This window comes from Sus scrofa, unplaced genomic scaffold (assembly GCF_000003025.6).
Source record: "Sus scrofa isolate TJ Tabasco breed Duroc unplaced genomic scaffold, Sscrofa11.1 Contig2471, whole genome shotgun sequence".
In the NCBI taxonomy this organism is placed as follows: Eukaryota; Metazoa; Chordata; class Mammalia; order Artiodactyla; family Suidae; genus Sus; species Sus scrofa.
Genome location: NW_018085100.1, coordinates 2,142,287 through 2,160,491, shown reverse-complemented (window position 1 = coordinate 2,160,491; position 18,205 = coordinate 2,142,287). Strand labels below are relative to the sequence as shown.

The window sequence follows — 18,205 nt, the reverse complement described above, 5'->3', positions numbered from 1 at the left end:
AGAAAAAAAAAAAAGAAAAAGTGTAGGATTAACATACACACACCATCATACATAAAATAGGTAACACGAACCTACTGCATGTCACACAGAACTCTACACAGTGTTTTGTGAGAATCTGAAAAAGAGTATGTGTGTGTGTATATATATGTATATATGTGTGTGCGTATGTGGGTAGGATTAGATATAAAACTAAGTATATATATATTTACATACATGTAAAACTAAATCTCTCCTCTACCCCTGACTCTAACATGACTTTGTAAATCAGTTTTGCCTCAGTTTTAAAATAGGGTGCTATTTAAAATGTCTGTTAAGAACATCTGCAAAACTTGTTCACGGAGAGATTCACCACCTGCTCATCGGGGTTTGCTGAATCGTCCCCAGCGGCATGTGGGACACCCGTTGGGGGATAAGTGGCCGAGGTCGTGCAGACGTGGCGGTCTCATCGTAAGGTGCCTCGGTGGCCACCGTGAGGCCACCCTCCCCCGCGCTCGAGGCGTTCGGGTCCTGAGTCACTGTGACTCCGGCACAGACCATCATTCTCGAAGATGTCAACACCTTTCGCGCTCCCGGCCCCTGTTCTCGTGGTCACAGCCGGACTCAGAGCGCCGGCGACTGCCCTCCGGGCTCTCGGGCTCGCTCGCCGGAGCATCGCGGCTCGTGCTCCGCCCGTGTCTTCTCCCATCCCCGACCCTGAACAGTCCTTTGTCCCCGCTGGAGCCCGCTGTTCACGGATTCTGCCCCCTTTCCCTGTCCTTAGTCGCCTGAAGGCTCGTCTTCCCTCCTTACTCAGATTAAATTCCAACCTCAGTCGTCATCAACAGGCCTGCGCTGAACCCTCCGCAGAATCTTGACTGATCACCAGCGAGGCGCTAACGCGGGTCTCAACCTGTTTCCTGGCCTCTCTTCCTCCCGCTCCCGGTTTCCTATCCTTTCAGGTTCTCTCCCCAGCACCTTGCATGAAATCCCCTAGAGGCAGATGACGGCGCTCCAGAGGTGGGATCCAGGTACTCTTCCGAGTAGGCACCAGGCACCCAGAAGTCCAGGCAGAGTGGACGGAGACTATTTAGGAGAAAAGCCTACGGCCCCGTCTCTAAGGGAACTGGATTCTTACACACGGAGTGTGCCAGAGTGGCTGGTAGTGCACGTGATTAAAGAGGACAGTTTAGGTGATCCAAACAAACCTGAATTCTTCATAAAGTGGGCAGAGTCCGTTCCCAAGAGTCCAGAGAACTACAAAATAGAGCAGGAGGCAGGAACCTTTTAGAGCATAAGGAATAGGAAACAAAGAAGTGAAAAAATAAAAAACAAAGAAGGAGAAAGAATCTCAGTTCAGAGCCCAGGGCTGGCTTGGTATGTGGGACCTGACTGACTAGATGTGTCCTGTTTTTGGTCAGGTGAAGTGTTCCCAGCAACAGGAGCGTCACCTGAGTTTGGGTTTCGTGACACGGTACCGGGGCAGAAGCCACTCCATCTTAGCCTAGAAAGTTACTCCAACAATAGGAAACATCTCAGCCAATCTTGCATCATTTATTTCCTCAAACGAGAGCCCGTTTCTAGTTGGTTGGTTAGGCCTCCAGTGTGGACAGAACTGCGGAAAGCAGAAGCTGTTTTAATTCTAGGATGTGTGCGTTCTGAGTAAAAACAAACCGAGCCGTCCTGGGTGGTGGGATAGAATGCTGGCCGCCCCTGGAGCTGATCTCAAACTCACGCTTGAACCTCCAGCACTGTTTATGCTTAAGTATTTTGATGTAAGTGAGACACATCCTAAGAGTCATTTAGCTGGTCTTGGTGGAGTTGGGGATTTATTTATTTATTGCTTGTCTTTTTAGGGCTGCACGCACAGCATCTGGAGGTTCCCAGGCTAGGGGTCAGATCAGAGCTGCCGGCCTCCACCACAACCACCACAATGCGGGATCCAAGCTGCATCTGAGACCTACACCACAGCTCATGGCAATGCCGGATCCTTAACCCACTGAGTGAGGCCAGGGATCAAACCTGAGTCCTCATAGATGCTCGTCAGGTTTGTTACCACTGGGTCATGATGGGAACTCCAAGTTGGGGATTTAAATCAGAAGAATTCCAAAGTCAACTTCACTTTAATCTAGGCCGCTTGTCTGTGCTTTGTGCCAGACCGAGCCATCTCTCCAGAAGGACCTGAGCAGGTCCTTACCCAGATATGTTCTTTCTCTCATGCTGAGTTTTATAGTGAACTCTTTTTTTTTTTTTCTTTTTTGGCCACCCTGTGGCATATGGAGTTCCTGGGCCAGGGGTCAGATCCCAGGTCACAGTTGTGACCTACGCTGCAGCTGCTGCAATGCCAGATCCTTAACCTACGTGTCTTTGTGGACTCTTAGCAGCTCCATTTAGCAGCAAACTTCCTTTGGGACAAGCTCTGTCCCATAGGCTCCAGGTCTCTAGTAAGGGACTAGCTCAGTTCTTTACTCAGAAGAGACTCTGGGAATCCTTAGCCACTGGCCCACTCCCTCCCGCAAAAACCGTCTGGAGATGTTAGCGGATGAGGTCTTGGTCGAGTGAGGTCCTTTGAAGCCTCCTCTCCTGCCCGCCTAAGCTTGCTGGGCACCCCTAGGAGAAGCACTTCAGTGCGCTTCCCCAGCACAAGCATCCCCTAAGGGCTCGAGTCCCACAGTGAATACGTGTCTGGTTTCCACATTGAAAGGGAAGCGAGTCGTAAAATTGTTAAATTTTAGTTGATTTGCAGTGTCCTGGCAATTTCTGCTCTACAGCAGTGTGACCCCATAATATGCATATACACACTCTTTTTCTCACATTATCTTCCATCCGTGCTATCCAAAGCGAATCGGATATAGTTCCCTGCGCTGTACCGCAGGAGCCCATGGCTCATCCGTTCGAAATGTAATAGTGTCATCTGTTAACCCCAAACTCCCCGTCCATCCATCCCCTCCTCCGCCTCGCCCCTTGGCCCTGAGTCCTCCCTTTCAAATATCTCTTGCTAAAGTTTTACCTAACAAGGTGCTCGGTGCAACTGAAAAATGTCAAACAGTTTCATGTTTTTATGAACTGGCCTTAACATCTAAGTTAAATGTACGTAGGCGCATCAAAATGTGCCTTGAACGAAAAACAGCGGCTTCAAATGCCAAGGACGCTGGGGTTGCGGGGGGGACGCAGGTTTTGCTCCACTGCACAAGGAAAGCAGCAAGCCCGTCATTTTAAAGGTGTAACTGGAGAATTCTAAGTTTGGTGACTGCTGAAAGAAAATAGAAGAAGGTGTGACGGGATCGGGTCCGGTGTGTGACGGGATCGGGTGGTGTGTGAAGGGATTGGGTCCCGTGTGTGACGGGGATCGAGTCCGGTGTGAAGGGATCGGGTCCGGTGTGTGAAGGGATCGGGTCCGGTGTGTGACGGGATCGAGTCCGGTGTGTGACGGGATCGAGTCCCGTGTGTGACGGGGATCGAGTCCCGTGTGTGACGGGATCGAGTCCGGTGTGTGACGGGATCGGGTCCCGTGTGTGACGGGATCGGGTCCCGTGTGTGAAGGGATCGGGTCCGGTGTGTGACGGGATTGAGTCCCGTGTGTGACGGGGATCGAGTCCCGTGTGTGACGGGATCGAGTCCGGTGTGTGAAGGGATCGAGTCCCGTGTGTGACGGGGATCGGGTCTGGTGTGTGACAGGATCGGGTCCCGTGTTTGACGGGGATCGAGTCCGGTGTGTGAAGGGATCGAGTCCCGTGTGTGAAGGGATCGGGTCCGGTGTGTGACGGGATCGGGTCCCGTGTTCGACGGGATCGAGTCCGGTGTGTGAAGGGATCGGGTCCGGTGTGTGACGGGGTCGGGTCCGGTGTGTGACGGGATCGAGTCCGGTGTGTGACGGGATCGGGTCCGGTGTGTGAAGGGATCGGGTCCGGTGTGTGACGGGGTCGGGTCCGGTGTGTGACGGGATCGAGTCCCGTGTGTGACGGGGTCGAGTCCGGTGTGTGACGGGATCGGGTCCGGTGTGTGACGGGATCGAGTCCGGTGTGTGACGGGATCGGGTGTGGTGTGTGAAAGTGTCGGGTCCGGTGTGTGACGGGATCGAGTCTGGTGTGTGACGGGATCGAGTCCGGTGTGTGACGGGATCGGGTGTGGTGTGTGAAGGTGTCGAGTCCGGTGTGTGACGGGATCGAGTCCCGTGTGTGACGGGGATCGAGTCCGGTGTGTGACGGGATCGAGTCCGGTGTGTGACAGGATCGAGTCCCGTGTGTGAAGGGATCGAGTCCGGTGTGTGAAGGGTTCGAGTCCCGTGTGTGAAGGGTTCGAGTCCCGTGTGTGAAGCGATCGAGTCCCGTGTGTGACGGGATCGAGTCCGGTGTGCGACGGGATCGAGTCCCGTGTGTGAAGGGATGCCTCCTGCTGGAACTGGGAACTCAGCCTTCATTGCAAAGATGGAGCAGGTGGGTGTGGAGATGCGCAGAGCGGACCACACGGGGGCAGCAGATCCACGGCTCTGGAAGGAAGACACACTCTCCGGGACCTGGGACAGAGCCAGGGGCGGCTCCGACAGAGGCTGCAGTGGGAATCAGCAGCCAGACTCTCCGCTGCTTTAGAGAGCATTTTAGTAACTTGTCCTTCTTTAAGAGGGACAGGGAATGGCTGAAAGATTGAGACCTTGAAGATTCTGTTTCGCTACGGCGTGGAGCGCGGTCCGAGGGAACGAGAGTGGGTGGCAGCCGACCGGTTGGAAGCCTTGGGCTCTGCCAGGACGGCAGGCGCCCGAGCGTCCAGGGCGAAGGAAGACTAAAGAAGGGGCGTGGCCCCTGGGGCGCAGGGCAGGGAACCCACCGGTAACCGCGGGGATGCGGGTTCGATCCCTGGCCTCGTCGGGGGTGAGGGAGCTGCGGGGTAGTCACAGACGGGCTCGGGCCCCGCGTTGCTGCAACTCAGCTTTGACCCCGAGCCTGGAGTTTGAAATAGAGTAAATGGGAGGTTTTTCATCTTTGTATTGGTTAACATCCTGGGCAGATCAAAATGATTAGATGGATTAATTCAGCAGACAAGTGTTCCATAGACATTTAACACGGTTATACTTACATCCCTGAGTCAGAACCCGAGGTAATTGTAGAAAATTGTTACATAGAACGAAATACATTTTCTCCAGTTATTATATTCCTTAAGGATGATCCTAGTACCTAGGGACAAGAGACTTAATTATGTCATTTTATTTCTAAAATGTTATACATTCAAAATGCATTTAGGTCATATGAAGGCCCAGAAATAGATTTACAGTCTTAGTATTTTAAAGGCATATAATTAAATCTAGTAGACAATCAAATATGTAATTATAAAGTATTGTGACTGAATACAAGTAATACTTTATAGATGTGAAGGACATAGCAGTAAAATAGTTCATTATTTAAGTATTATTTGGTTCCAGTTTCTTCACTAGGTGGCAGACTTAGACAGTGAATTAAGTTTTGCAGTTTAACATAAATGGTGTAGGTTCATTTTACATAGAACAGAAATGGCACGTCCCATAAATTTTGTTGTCCTATCTAATTTCAGTTCTAGAAATCACCTAAATACAATGACTAGATCACTCAATCATATATTATCACTGACTCTTCTAAGACCTCAAGTGTATCTAGCTACCTATATATCTATATTTCTATTTGATGTAATTTTTAGAAAAGGATTATAAACAAAAGAAATCATGTAATCTCAAATTTATCTAAAGTTACAAAAATAGCATATATGGAAGGCAAAAGCCGTGTCTCTCAGAGAAAATAAAAATAAAAACGAGATACATTTTTCATTTGTTTACAGCTATGTTTTCTTAGAGATTCCTCCTCTTGGCAGTTCTCTGGTGGCTCAGCGGGATATGGATCCAGAGTTGTCACTACTGCTCTTTGGTCACTGCTGTGGCATGGGTTCGACCCCTGGCCCTGGAACTTCCACATACTGAGGTGGTGCCAGAACAGAAAGAGAGAAATTTCTCCTCTGGCGCTGTGTCTCCGTGCCTTCCTGGATGTGCCTTACAAGCTCTCCATGCACGAGCATCTTAAAGCTGCTTAATTTGTGGCCCGTTCACTTAGCCACGTTTATCATCCTTAGAAAGATATGTACAGCTTCGTAATTCATGCATTATTTTTGCAGTTTCTTCTTCAAGATCACAGAGGCTAATCTAAAGTAGAAATTTCACGTTTTATTTCTTTTTATCTCCTGGAGACCAGAGCCTTCGAATAGCAATACTTGATATTTATTTGATGCATTAGATATTAAATATTGTCCCCAGTAAATTGAAAGAGCAATAATGAAGTTATGATTGAACAACTACTATTTAGGTATAGTTAGAGAAGCAGAGCTTGCAAAAGAATAAAATAGAGTTGACTTGTAATATCTAAAAGTCCAACATGTTCCTAGATATTCTTAATAACTTCCTACTTTAGTTGGTATTTATTTCCTTTCTCACTTACCTGTTTATTAGAATGGGAGGGGTAGGGCTGTTGTTCTAGAACCCGTGTGCTTGGCTGTGACCCAGACTCTGCTACCTACTAGACTATTACCTGGAGCATGTTGTCTGGTCTCTGGTCTGTCGGTACTTGAGTTTCATCATCTGTAAGCTACTAATTGCAAGTAAATCATAGAGTAGTTTTGGAATTTGGAGAAATGACAAGTGACTCTGGATTTCCTACACGAGTTGGGAACTACTGAGATCCGGAGAGGCCAGGCAGGTGGACGTCCAGATGTTAGGCAGGATTAGGTAGCGCTGGTCCCTGGTAACAGTAGGACTCTGATCAGAGGCCATGCAAGGTAACCCCTGGATTCGTCCTGTAGGGCTGAGCTCACTTCATGGCTTGGCTCAGACCAGCACAAACTGGAAGATGCTGAAAAGGCAAAGTCGGGCAAACCACACGCCCTCACCTCCTTCCAGGAAAGAGGGGGTGCAGGTGGGACACAGGACAAGGAAATCCCTACCTGAGGTTCTGAAGGTTAATTAATATATGGAAAGGTTAATTAATATATGGAAAGGTTAATTAATATATGGAAAGTTCTAAGCATAATCCTCTTTAAATTTTTGGTATGATCAGTTTGGGGACCTTTTTTTAAACCTTCCAAAAGACAAAAAATAGAAAAGAAAGACAGAAAGAAAACCCTTAGGTCAATTTATTTACCTTTTTAGAAGCACAGGTTGTGAATATGGGGTTCCTTCTCTAAATGGGACTATCTGCTTTATCTTAGTCCATGTTGCTGCTGATATTTATTCATTTTAGTTTCTGTTGTGACAGATGATTGAATAGTGCTGTGACAGGCCATATCACGGTAAATATCTTGAGTGGCATTGTTGTCATAAATATTTCTTAAATGAATACTTTTGAAACGTCCAGATGGTATGAAATTTGTCAGTTGGTGGCATTTTCTAGGCTTACCAGATGGAGTTGTACCGGCCCAAAAGTCAATTGATTTTTTTTTTCCATCAAGCCACTGCTCTAATTTTTCAAAAGTTTCTGAAAAGATGAGCTTTAATTTATCAAACGTCAGAGTTCCTGTTGTGGCTCAGTAGGTTAAGGACCAGACCTTGTCTCTGTGAGGATGTGGGTATGATCCCTGGCCTCTCTCAGGGAGTTAAGTGTTCAAGGATCCAGCGTTGCCACAAGCTGCAGCATAGGTCACAGACATGGCTTGGATCTGACATGGCTGTGGCTGTGGCTATGGCGTAGACTGGCAGCTGTGGCTCTGATTTGACCCCTAGCCCAGAAACTTCCATATGCCCAGGTGCAGCCATAAAAAGAAAAAAAAAGTGCTATCTTTGGTGGCTTTTAAGCAAGAAGAGAAGAGCTAAAACTCACGAGGAATACATATTATATAGTGTTTCTCTATTAAGTAATCTAGTTAAATTACTTACCCTCTTCATCAAGTTTCAATCCACTAAACCAAAAACAAACAAAATAAGAACTGAGTGATTTGTTTATTATAACAAGGAATTATCAAAGAAGTTGATAATGATGCATTGCTAGGCAAGTGGAGGGGAATTTTGCCTCTCTGGCTGCCATACTTTAGTAGGAGAGCTGAGGCATGGATGAAACCAACCAGGGTTCAGTGAAAGACATAATGTATTTGTTTTTCACTCTCTGACTTATTTCACTCAGTATGAGAGTCTCTCCTTCTGTCCATGTTGCCAGAAATGATGTTCGTTATTTTGTTCCTTTTTATGGCTGAGTAGTATTCCATTGTATATATGTACTAAGTCTTGATCCATTCATCTGTCATGGGCATTTAGGTTGTTTCCATGTCTTGGCTATTGTGAATAGTGCTGCAATGAACATGGAGTGGAATCTAAAATATGGCACAAATGATCCTATCGACAAAACAGAAACAGATCGCAGACATGGAGAGATTTCTGGTTGCCAGGGGGGAGGGGGACGGAGTGGGTTGGAAGGGAAGTTTGGGGTTGGTGGATACAAACTGCAACGTTTGGAATGGATGAGCAATGGGCTCCTACTGTACAGCCCAGGGAACTGTGCGTGATTGGGTCACTTTGCTGTACAACAGAAATTGAAGAAACATTGTAAATCAACCATGCTTTAATAAAAAAAAAATCTATTATGCTAAAAAAAAAAAGAGAGACACAATGTAATAAGCAGCAGAAACCAAATGCCAGATAGTCATTGTGGATTATGCCTTTAGGCAAAGTTAAAACTTCATATCCATGAGATTTAATAGGAATTTGATAGGAAATCTCAATGAGATTTCAAAATACAGAGATTGAGGAGGGAAGAAAGTGCATTTCGAGCAGAAATAGCAACAGTAGGAAAGAAAAGAAAGAAAAGCTAAGAAAATAGTAATACCACCACAGTTAAGGAACAGTACCTGTTCTGTATCAGGCATGATGCGAAGCCCTTTCACAAACCCCCTCTTTAAGCTTCACGACACCTCTCCTGTAGAAAAGCCGAGATTTAGTATTTCCTTAGCCAACTCAAGGTATCAGAAACAAGACAAGCTGTCTTGTAAGCAGTGGTCAAGTGCTTAAATAAAATTATGTTTTTAACGATAAAAATCGACCAAGGAAATTATGGCGTGATGGTTCTTTGTTATTTCAATCTAACTTATTACTGTTTACCTTTTGTGCCTAAAGTACAATAATATTTGCTCTCAAAATGGAGAGGAGGCCATATGACACGGGCTCTATTTCCTCCTCTAAAGAGTGGGTTTCACGAAACATCTGAGGGTATCAGAGCTTTTGAAGGCTTTGATTAGGTAAGCCTCAAACACTAGCCCTTGAGTGTAACCAAGAGGGCATACAGTTTTCACAGATGCCTCTGAAGGAAAGCATTTGTAAGACCTTTCTGGGGAGTTCCCACTATGGCAGTGGGATGGATGACCTCTCCGCAGGCCCAGGATGCAGGTTTGATTCCCAGCCCTGCCCAGTGGCTTAAAGGACACGTTGTGTGGGCTCAGATCTGATCCCTGGCCCAGAATGTGCCAGATGAACTCCATATGCCCCTGGGTGGCAACGAACAAGCAAGCAAGCAAGCAAACAAGCAAAAAACCTTTCGGTGTCTTAACCGAGAGAGTGATTCAGCCCCACGGAAAGCGACCTGAGGGCCTCTCAGGCTGGGAAGCAACCCCGGTGGGGCTTCTAAACCCACAGGCAGGCTGTCCCTCCCCGGGAGAAGGGAGACGTCCTGGCGCATCGTGCATCAGCCGTAGGAAGTCGGGAAGCCATGAATCCGTCTGTCCTGCTGGAGTTCAGAGGCAGGGCTCCCCCTCACAGGACGTGTTTTCCCCTGTAAGACACCAGGTCAAACACTCAGTGAACGTGGATGGCAGTGGCGTCACTCCTGGGCCAGGCAGATAGTGAAACGAGGTACCTGGGGAAGCTGATCTGTTTCTGAGCCATCAACTGGATGTTTTGAGCGCGCGTGTTTCAGGCAGCTCTGGTGCCTGAGTGCCGGGTGTGGGTTCAGCCTACTGGTAGGCATCTGAAGTGAGTTTAAATAGCTGGGTTTAAAGACAGACATATTGTGTGGAACACAAAGCTGATTATCATATGAAGTGTTACCACAGAGAATCACAAAATGTTTGAAAGAGGAGAACCAGCACCGATGTGCAGATAACAGCCAAGGGTCAGAGCCGCACCCACAGCAACAGGAGAAGCCCTGGCTGTGGTTTTACCTTGCCCCCCCCCACCTTTTTCTGGGGAAATAATCGTGTGTGTGTGTGTGTGTGTGTGTGTGTGTGTGTGTGTACCGTGTGTACTTTTGAGAGAAGGACGTAAGTGGGAAGAATGCTCTTGCAAAACTCTGGGGCAAGTGGAAATTCTTGGGATCCTTCTAGAACAACACTATCCGTTGAGCCTTGGCCTCAGCTTATTACAATGAGTTGCTATTTTGGTTAAAACATTTGCTCCTCTCAGAAGCCCATTGTCGCAAGATTTGACATTTAAGAGCACGTCGTGCGAGAGCAGGGAGCCACACACAGGAGGTTGCCGTTGTGGACAGTAGACTCATCATGGGGAATTTTTCCCAGTCAGCGCGTTCATTCATATTACAACTTTCTATTTCAACAGTATCTGCGAGGTAACTTCTTAAATCAGCTCTACGAATTTGTAGAGAGAACATGCCTAATAAAAGCCACCTTACTGAATTTATTTTTCTTATGGTGCTAAAGTGTTGGTTAAAATATTCTTGGGAAATCGCATTTGATTTTTCTTACTTTGTACAGAACAGTGTATGTGCACGTCCTGCTCTTATAATTGCATGTCCTCTTATGCCTGTGGCTAGGAATCACTCGCTCGTAAATACGCTGTTGTAAAAATACCATCTTGGACTGTTAGTGTAATGCACATGTTTCTTTGAAATGTAGGTTGTTTTCCAGTCTCAGTATTATCACAGAGCTCACCCACCCAGCCAACATGAGATTCATGCAATTCAGAGCCAAAGACTGTTACTCTCTTGCTCTTTCAAAGCTGGAAAAGGTAAGACTCCACATTATTTAGTTCCTTGCATTTAAACTTGTGGGTTGGAAGAATAACTCTGGAAATGTCTCCATATAAAAAGAAAGGCCATGAACAAGTAAGAAATAAAAATACGGTTTTGAATCTCTCTTTGGGGCTTAATATCTTAATTTATAATTTTTTAAAGGGTGTATTGATGCATTTGAACCAGTTAATCACAAGGGAACGTGACAGAGAGGTCTTGTTCTGTCATCGTAAATCATACATTGAAACATGATCTATAAAAGGATTAGTTGCAACCAGAATGAATATACGCACAATGTCAATTATTGATAATATCGCAAGTACTGTGTTGAGAGCTCTGTATTTACACAGGACTTCGCAGTTTTCAAAAACCATTCAAGTCTTAGAAAACTTGTGGGCTTTGATGAATGTCAGATCTCAAACGAAATAATAGGAGACGCCATCTGAGACAAAGCCAAGTCTATTGCTGAAGTAAGAAAGGGAGCCGTGACCTTTAGGAGAGCTTTGACACGGCCTTCGGGGGGGGGGGTGGCGAAGTTTATTAAGAACTGGATATTTTATTTCATGAGGCTCTTTCAAGGTGGGAGCTTACTGGGATTGGCAAAGGGTGGAAAGAATGCTAAACAGAGACAGTGGCCTTGCAAAGTGATGTTATGTGGACAGAAAGCTGTGGTCTCCTTCTCAGTGTCCAGGCTGAGTGTGGGGGTAAACAGATTTTGTATTCAAGGTGCACTTGACACTAGTTTACTGGGAAAATTTGATGTGAGAGGAAAAACCCAATCTTAGATGTGCGAACATGTGTTAAAACACACTGTCTTCATTGTTTGTAACGAGAGAGAGAAGGCTGCCTTACCTTTTATTTATTTATGTATTTATTTGGCTGTTTTTTGTTTTTTTTTCTCTCACTCATCTTATTTTGCTTACCTGTTAGGCCAGATGCTGTCCTGACTCCTGGGTGACACACGGTTGAGTGAGGTCATCTCTGTACCTGGTGTGTTGATTTCCATCTTCAAAGCTGGTCGCTCGCATTATGTAATATCAGTAGTAAGAGTAGAGCCTGACCACTGCCCGCGATAGTCGCAGTTAGATTGTTGTTAGGCAGCGCTTTCAGAGGAGGAAACTGAGTTTAAGACGGGTACAGGAACTTTTTTTTTTTAAGATCGTATAGCTGTCAACGCTGTTGATCCCAAGTTCGTGTGACCCATGCACAGCGAGACCAGCCTGAAAGTTCGGAGTCTAGAGTGGAGGGAGGTTTATTGCAAAGCCAACCAAGGAGAAAGGAACGACTTGTACCTTAAAGACCTGAAATCTCTGACAGTTTTCTGGGAAGACTTTATAGGCAAAATGGGGGGTGGGGGGTAGGGAGAGGGTTGAGGATGTGTAACCCTCCTCTGATTGGTTGGTGGTGAGGTAATAGGGTGGAAATCCAGGAATCTCAAAACATCAGCCTTCTGGTTCCATCCAGTCTGGAGTCCAGGAGCTTGTCCTCAGCCTGAAGTTACCCTCCTTCACCAGGGTGAGGGCCTTAGTTGCCATAGCAATCAGAGGTATGTATCAATATGTATCAAATTGTTGCACACATTCCCCCAGTGAAGAACCAGGACCAGACCCCATCTCTGCACTGTTCTTTCTTTTCTTTTCTTTTTTAAATTGAATTGAACTATAGTTGAAGTATAATATTATATAAGTTAAAGGTATACAATACAGTGATTCAAAATTTTTAAAGGTTATATAAACTGGTGAATATAACAAAAAAGAAGCAGACCCAGATAGAGAGAACAAACTCACAGTTCCCGGTGGGGAGAAAGAAATGGTCGGAGCAGCATAGAATTGGGGGATTAGGAGGTATAAACTAGCAGGTGTAAAATTAGCATGGAGTTCCCGTCATGACTCAGAAGAAATGAATCCGGCTGGTATCCATGAGGGTGTGAGTTCAATCCCTGGCCCCACTTAGTGGGTTAAGGATCGGGTGTTGCCATGAGCTGTGGTGCAGGTTGCAGACCCAGCTCGGATCCTATGTTTCTATGGCTGTGGCACAGGCTGGCAGCTGTAGCTCTGATTCAGCCCCTAGTTTGGGAACTTCCATATGCCAAGGGTGTGGCCTAAAAAAAAAAAAGGAAGAAGAATATATTGTTCAACACGGGGACTATAGGCAAGATTTTACAGTAACTGAATTGAACACTATTGTTTCTCTTTGAATTCCCTCGGTCCCCTCATTAGTAACTGTTTGAATCTGCCCTTTGGAACTCAAGAGAGGTCTAAAAGACTGAAGGAAAAAAAAAAAACCCAAAAGCAGGGTCCTGCTCGGTTTCAGCAAATCAGTGCCGAAGAGACACTTCAGCCGTTAATGTTCAGAAAATGCCCTTCTGTCCCCTGCTTTAAGGACACGGAAAGGGTGCGGTCACAGCCAAATGGCTGAGCATCCTCCACCCGCCAGGGATTAGGAATCCGCTGGAGCCTTGCTGACCAGGATGGTCTGTTCTCCTTCAGGACAGGGGAGGGTCACCTCTCGGAGGAGCAGCCTCTGCAGTCAGATGAGGCCGTGGCTCTGCCACGTTCTCGGGGTGGAACCTGAGAAATCGTTTACACATTCGCAGTCTTGGGGTTCATCTCTGGAAGGCAGCGGTAACAGCTAAGCAATAGGGTCATTGCAAAGATCGTAGCACGTAATTTATACACTGTTTAGCCTGGTTTTGGTGTTGCCGTCAGTACTCACATAGATCTTCCTAAAGCATCGTTATAAATTACTCTTGTTGACATCATATTAATAAATTTCTATTGTGTGTATTCAGTTTTATTTCGGGTCAGTTGATATAATAAGGTCGTAATAGTGGAAGATATTTTCCATCCTGGCGAATGTGTCTGTCGTTATTGTTGTGTGTCTATTGATCGCATTAGGGGAAGGGAAAAACAAATGAGATCATGTGCTCTGTTGGGGAATTAATTAAAAATAAACTCTTCTGCCAGCCTAGAAGTCCTCTTCACAAATGTAGAAAAGTTTTGCTTGAATAAGCATTGAACCAGACTGATAGGCATCTCAGTAGATCCACCAAAGAGATTGCAGGGACAGAAAGACATCTCATCCACTCATGTGGCAGGTGGATATAGCCACGTACATGCATGTTCGTTGTCTTGACCCAAAGGAAAATTCAAATGTCTCGTCTCTTTGCAGCAAGCAAGAAGTTAGGACTTGGGGGCAGACACCTAGGCTAAACTCCCGAAGAGAGAGACAGTATTTATGTTGACATTTCAAAAAGATAGTTCCAAGCCCCATAAGAAGTACATTCCTGGGCCGAAAGCTGGCTAGAGGTTTGTCTGGTTTCACATCCTCCTCAAAGAGACATGGCAAAGATTTACAACTGCATGTTTTCTAAAGGAAACCGTTTAGGAAAAGAAGGGAAAGGAGGGAGTTTTCTTTCTTTTTTTTTGATATCAAGAAAGTTAGTTCATATCGTTTGGATCTTACTTACCCTTACATCTTCTAGATATTTTCCAAGAAAAATTTTTTTAAAAAATGAGTATTTTTTTAAAATATAACCTACATATTAGAAATAGAGGCGTTATGGGAAAGTGGAATGAAAACAAATGGTTTGACCTCTCTACAAAACAGAAACAGACTCACAGACATAGAGGACAGACTAGTGGTGCCAAGGGGCTGTGGGGAGGGAGAGGGATGGACTGGGAACTTGGGGTTAGTAGATGCAAACTCTTCTATTTGGAATGGATAAGCAATTCCGTCCTACTGCACAGCACAGGGACCTATACCCAGTCTCTTGGGATAGACCTTGATGGAAAGGAATATGAACAAGAACTTGTAGGTGGTCCCTGCAGTGGAGTAAGGGTATAGCGTAGTCACTGCTGTGCCACAGGTTTAATCCCTGGCCCCAGAACTTTTGTGTGCTGTGGGTGTGGCCAACAATTAAATTAAATTAAAAAGAATGTGTCTCTTTAAATGTGTAACTGAGTCATGTTGTACAGCAGAAATTGGCACAATACGGTAAAACAACTATACTTCAAAAAAAACTAAAAAATAAACCCAATGGTTTGGGTGTTATAAAACCATGGAAAATCCTTTTTAAATTAACTTGTTCTCATCTTTATCCATTGAAATAGGATTTGTTGCATAGAATGTTTTTATATTGTTTTGCTATTATGGGTTAAAAAAAAAAGATGCATTGGAGTCCAAATTTCCACTACTTCAAAAGGTGACCTTATTTGAAGAAAGGGTTTTTACAGAAGGAATTGGGTTAAAGAAGTCACTAGGGTGGGCCCCAATCCAGCAGGACTGGCACTCTTGTAAACAGGGTAAATCTAGACACAGAGTCAGGTCCACTCAAAGGGAAGACGGTCAGCCTCCAGCCAAGGAGAGAGGCCTGGAACAGCTCTTTCACTTACAGTCTTCGGAAGGAGCGAGGGTTGCCAACACCTTGATTTCCAGCTTCCAGTATCCAGAACTGCGAGGCAATCCACTTCGGTTGTTTAACCAATCCGTTTATGGTACTTTCATATGGCAGCCCTAGCAATCTAATACATGTGCCATCAAGTATGGTAGCTGTTTCTTTCTTTCCTTCCTTCCTTCTTTCTTTTTTTCTTTCTTTCTTTCTTTCTTTCTTTCTTTCTTTCTTTCTTTCTTTCTTTCTTTCTTTTTTTCTTTCTTTCTTTCTTTCTTTGTTTTTTATCTTTTTAGGGCTGCACCTGCAGCATATGGAAGTTCCTAGGCTAGGGGTTGAACTGGAGCTGCAGCTGCCTGTCTATGCCACAGCCACAGCAACTCAGATCCAGGCCCCATCTGTGACCTACATCACAGCTCACAGCAACACCGGATCCTTAACCCACTGAGCGAGGCCAGGGATCAAACCCACATCCTCATGGACACTAGTCGGGTTTGTTACCACTGAGCCTTAGTGGGAACTCCTGTTCATTTCTAATCAATGCTTTTTATTACTTATGCGTATTCAGCTAGCTTATGGATGAAAGTAATTATCTCCCTAGATTTGTATTCTAAAGACAGGGAAATAATTTTAAGATTAGGACACTGATTTTTGTTTCCAGTATTCAAATAAATGTGATTTCTATGAATTTTACTTTCTGAAGTGGAAAACTTAAGACCCTGTTGGTGTAAGGAGGTGATATAAATTTGTAAAGTGAATCGTTTGTAAGAAAGAATGAGTCTAAAAAGGAGCAGATGCTTTCAGCTCTGACCAGTTAATTGCCATGGCCTATGATAACAGATTTTCCAAATTTAAAAGAAGTCAGAAATTTAGACTTTTATGTTAAGTGTTGAAAACTTGTTAAACATACCTTTTTAATTTTGTTTTACTTTTGTATTAAAGTATAGTTGATTTACAGTGTTGTGCCAATTCCTGCTGTACAGCAAAGTGACCCAGTCATGTATACATAATATATGTATTTATATATACATACACATATATACATTCTTTTTCTCGTATTATCTTCTATCAAGTTCTATAAAACTTGTTAAACTTTAGTAACTGTACGCAGGCTGAAACTGCTCTGTAGTTCAGATTTGAACCATTCACTGTCAATGTGTAACTTCTAGCCTATATGTTGCTTTTTGAGATCCTGAGAATTTGGAAGTAAGATTTGAGGACTGTTTGTGAACTAGGGTAGGGAGGGGGAGAAAGACAGAGGAAAAGAGGGAAAAAAAGACAAAAGACGTTGTGTCAAACACTGTAAAAAGGTCACGAAGGATGAATGGTGAGAAAAGACACTGGATTTGGGGATTATAATATTATAGTGTGGTTGGGTCTGGGCAGAAGAGTGAAGACAAGTAGAAGAATTATAATTGAGAAAGTAGGGGATAGAAACCATTAATTTATGCCAATAAAACTCTTGATTTTTTTGCACCTCCCACACTGTTCTGCTAAGTCCAGCAATTTTATCATCTCATCCCATATGGCAATGGATGGACACAGTTTAAAGAAAACACAGTTTCTGCCAGAAACAAATTCCTTCCAACAAAAGCATATGTTCGTGATAACAAACCCAGTGGAAGGGATAGTAAGACCAGGCGTTTTAAAGAGTCTGGGATCTTTTAATAATGATCTAGACGGCTCAGATGCCTTCTAGGTACTTTTATTTATTTTTTTTTAATTTTTAATTTTTAATTTTTTGTCCTTTTAGGGCCACACCGTCGCATATGGAGGTTCCCAGGCTAGAGGTCAAATCAGAGCGGTAGTAGCCACCGGTCTATGCCACAGCCACGCCAGACCCAAGCCACATCTGTGATCTATACTACAGCTCCCGGCAACACCAGATCCTTGACCCACTGAGTGACGCCAGGGATCACAGCTTCATCCTCACGGATGCTGGTCAGATTGGTTTCTGTGGAGCCACATCAGGAACTCCTGGGTATTTTTAGATGAGTGATTGTCAGGAAAACACAAAATCGTCATTGAAACTTAGTTGAATCCAAAGTTCAGCTAAAGAAGGATATAAGGTGTGTCTGAAAAAAAGTACTATGGTATATGTTTGTACCGGAATCCATCATAGAAGGATTTCTTACTGTGTTCTGTAAAACACAATAGTGAAAAGAAATACTAAAGTTAGTGAACTGTGCATGTAACAAACCTGGTGGGTTTTCCGTCCTCAAACATAAAGAATCGAGGAGAGGAGAGAGGGTATTAAGTGACCCTCAAATTGTTGGTTTCCTCTTCGGGTGACCATTATAAACTTCATGCAACAGGTTTTCTTTCGATGTAAGCAGCTACTATAAGTAAAAAAAAAGAACTAGTTCATGCATTTGTTCAATAAAACTTCGTTGTGTACCAGGTATTGTGTTAGGCAGTGTTTCTGAAACAGAAAGGGAAAGCGTGGTTTCTGTCCTCTTGAAACTCAGTGGTCGACTTCAGACAGCCAGGTAGCTGATAAAAAATAAACAGGGAATGACAGATTGCAGAAGAGCTGTCAAGTCATAACAGGGTTATATTCGAAGGTACCTGGGAAAGGCCTACTTTAAATAAGATGTAAAGAAAGGTATCTCTGGGGAAATAATACGTGAGCTATAATGATAACACCAGACTAGCCCAGTTTAAAAAAAATAGGAACTGGCGTTAAAAGAAGAAAACAAGCACAGAGAAGTCCTTAAGCGCTGCATGATTTGACATGTTTGAAGAATTTATAATAGAAGCGAGTATTTATTAGGTGCTTCCTATACATAACACTGTTCGATGCCTGATCTTGTTCATTTGTTATGTTGACTAGGGAATATCACCATCAGTATGAACCCCATTTCACAGATGGTGAAAC

The 18,205-nt window shown here is 44.5% G+C and overlaps 1 protein-coding gene across 19 annotated transcripts in view; it reads left to right on the top strand.

The window, feature by feature from the left end:
* The window catches only part of KCNT2 (potassium sodium-activated channel subfamily T member 2), a 339,487-nt gene that overhangs the window by 275,372 nt on the left and 45,910 nt on the right, over window positions 1-18,205 (top strand). For 15 of the 19 annotated variants that reach the window (XR_002341192.1, XR_002341191.1, XM_021081854.1 and 12 more), the window contains one exon: window positions 10,822-10,933. The exons of the other annotated variants lie outside the window; for them this stretch is intronic. Coding sequence is in view for 13 of the 15 variants with exons in the window: in XM_021081854.1 (XP_020937513.1) it covers window positions 10,822-10,933 (112 nt within the window). In the remaining 2 variants the exon portion in view is untranslated. The remainder of the gene's footprint in view (window positions 1-10,821; window positions 10,934-18,205) is intronic. 19 annotated transcript variants of the gene reach the window in all.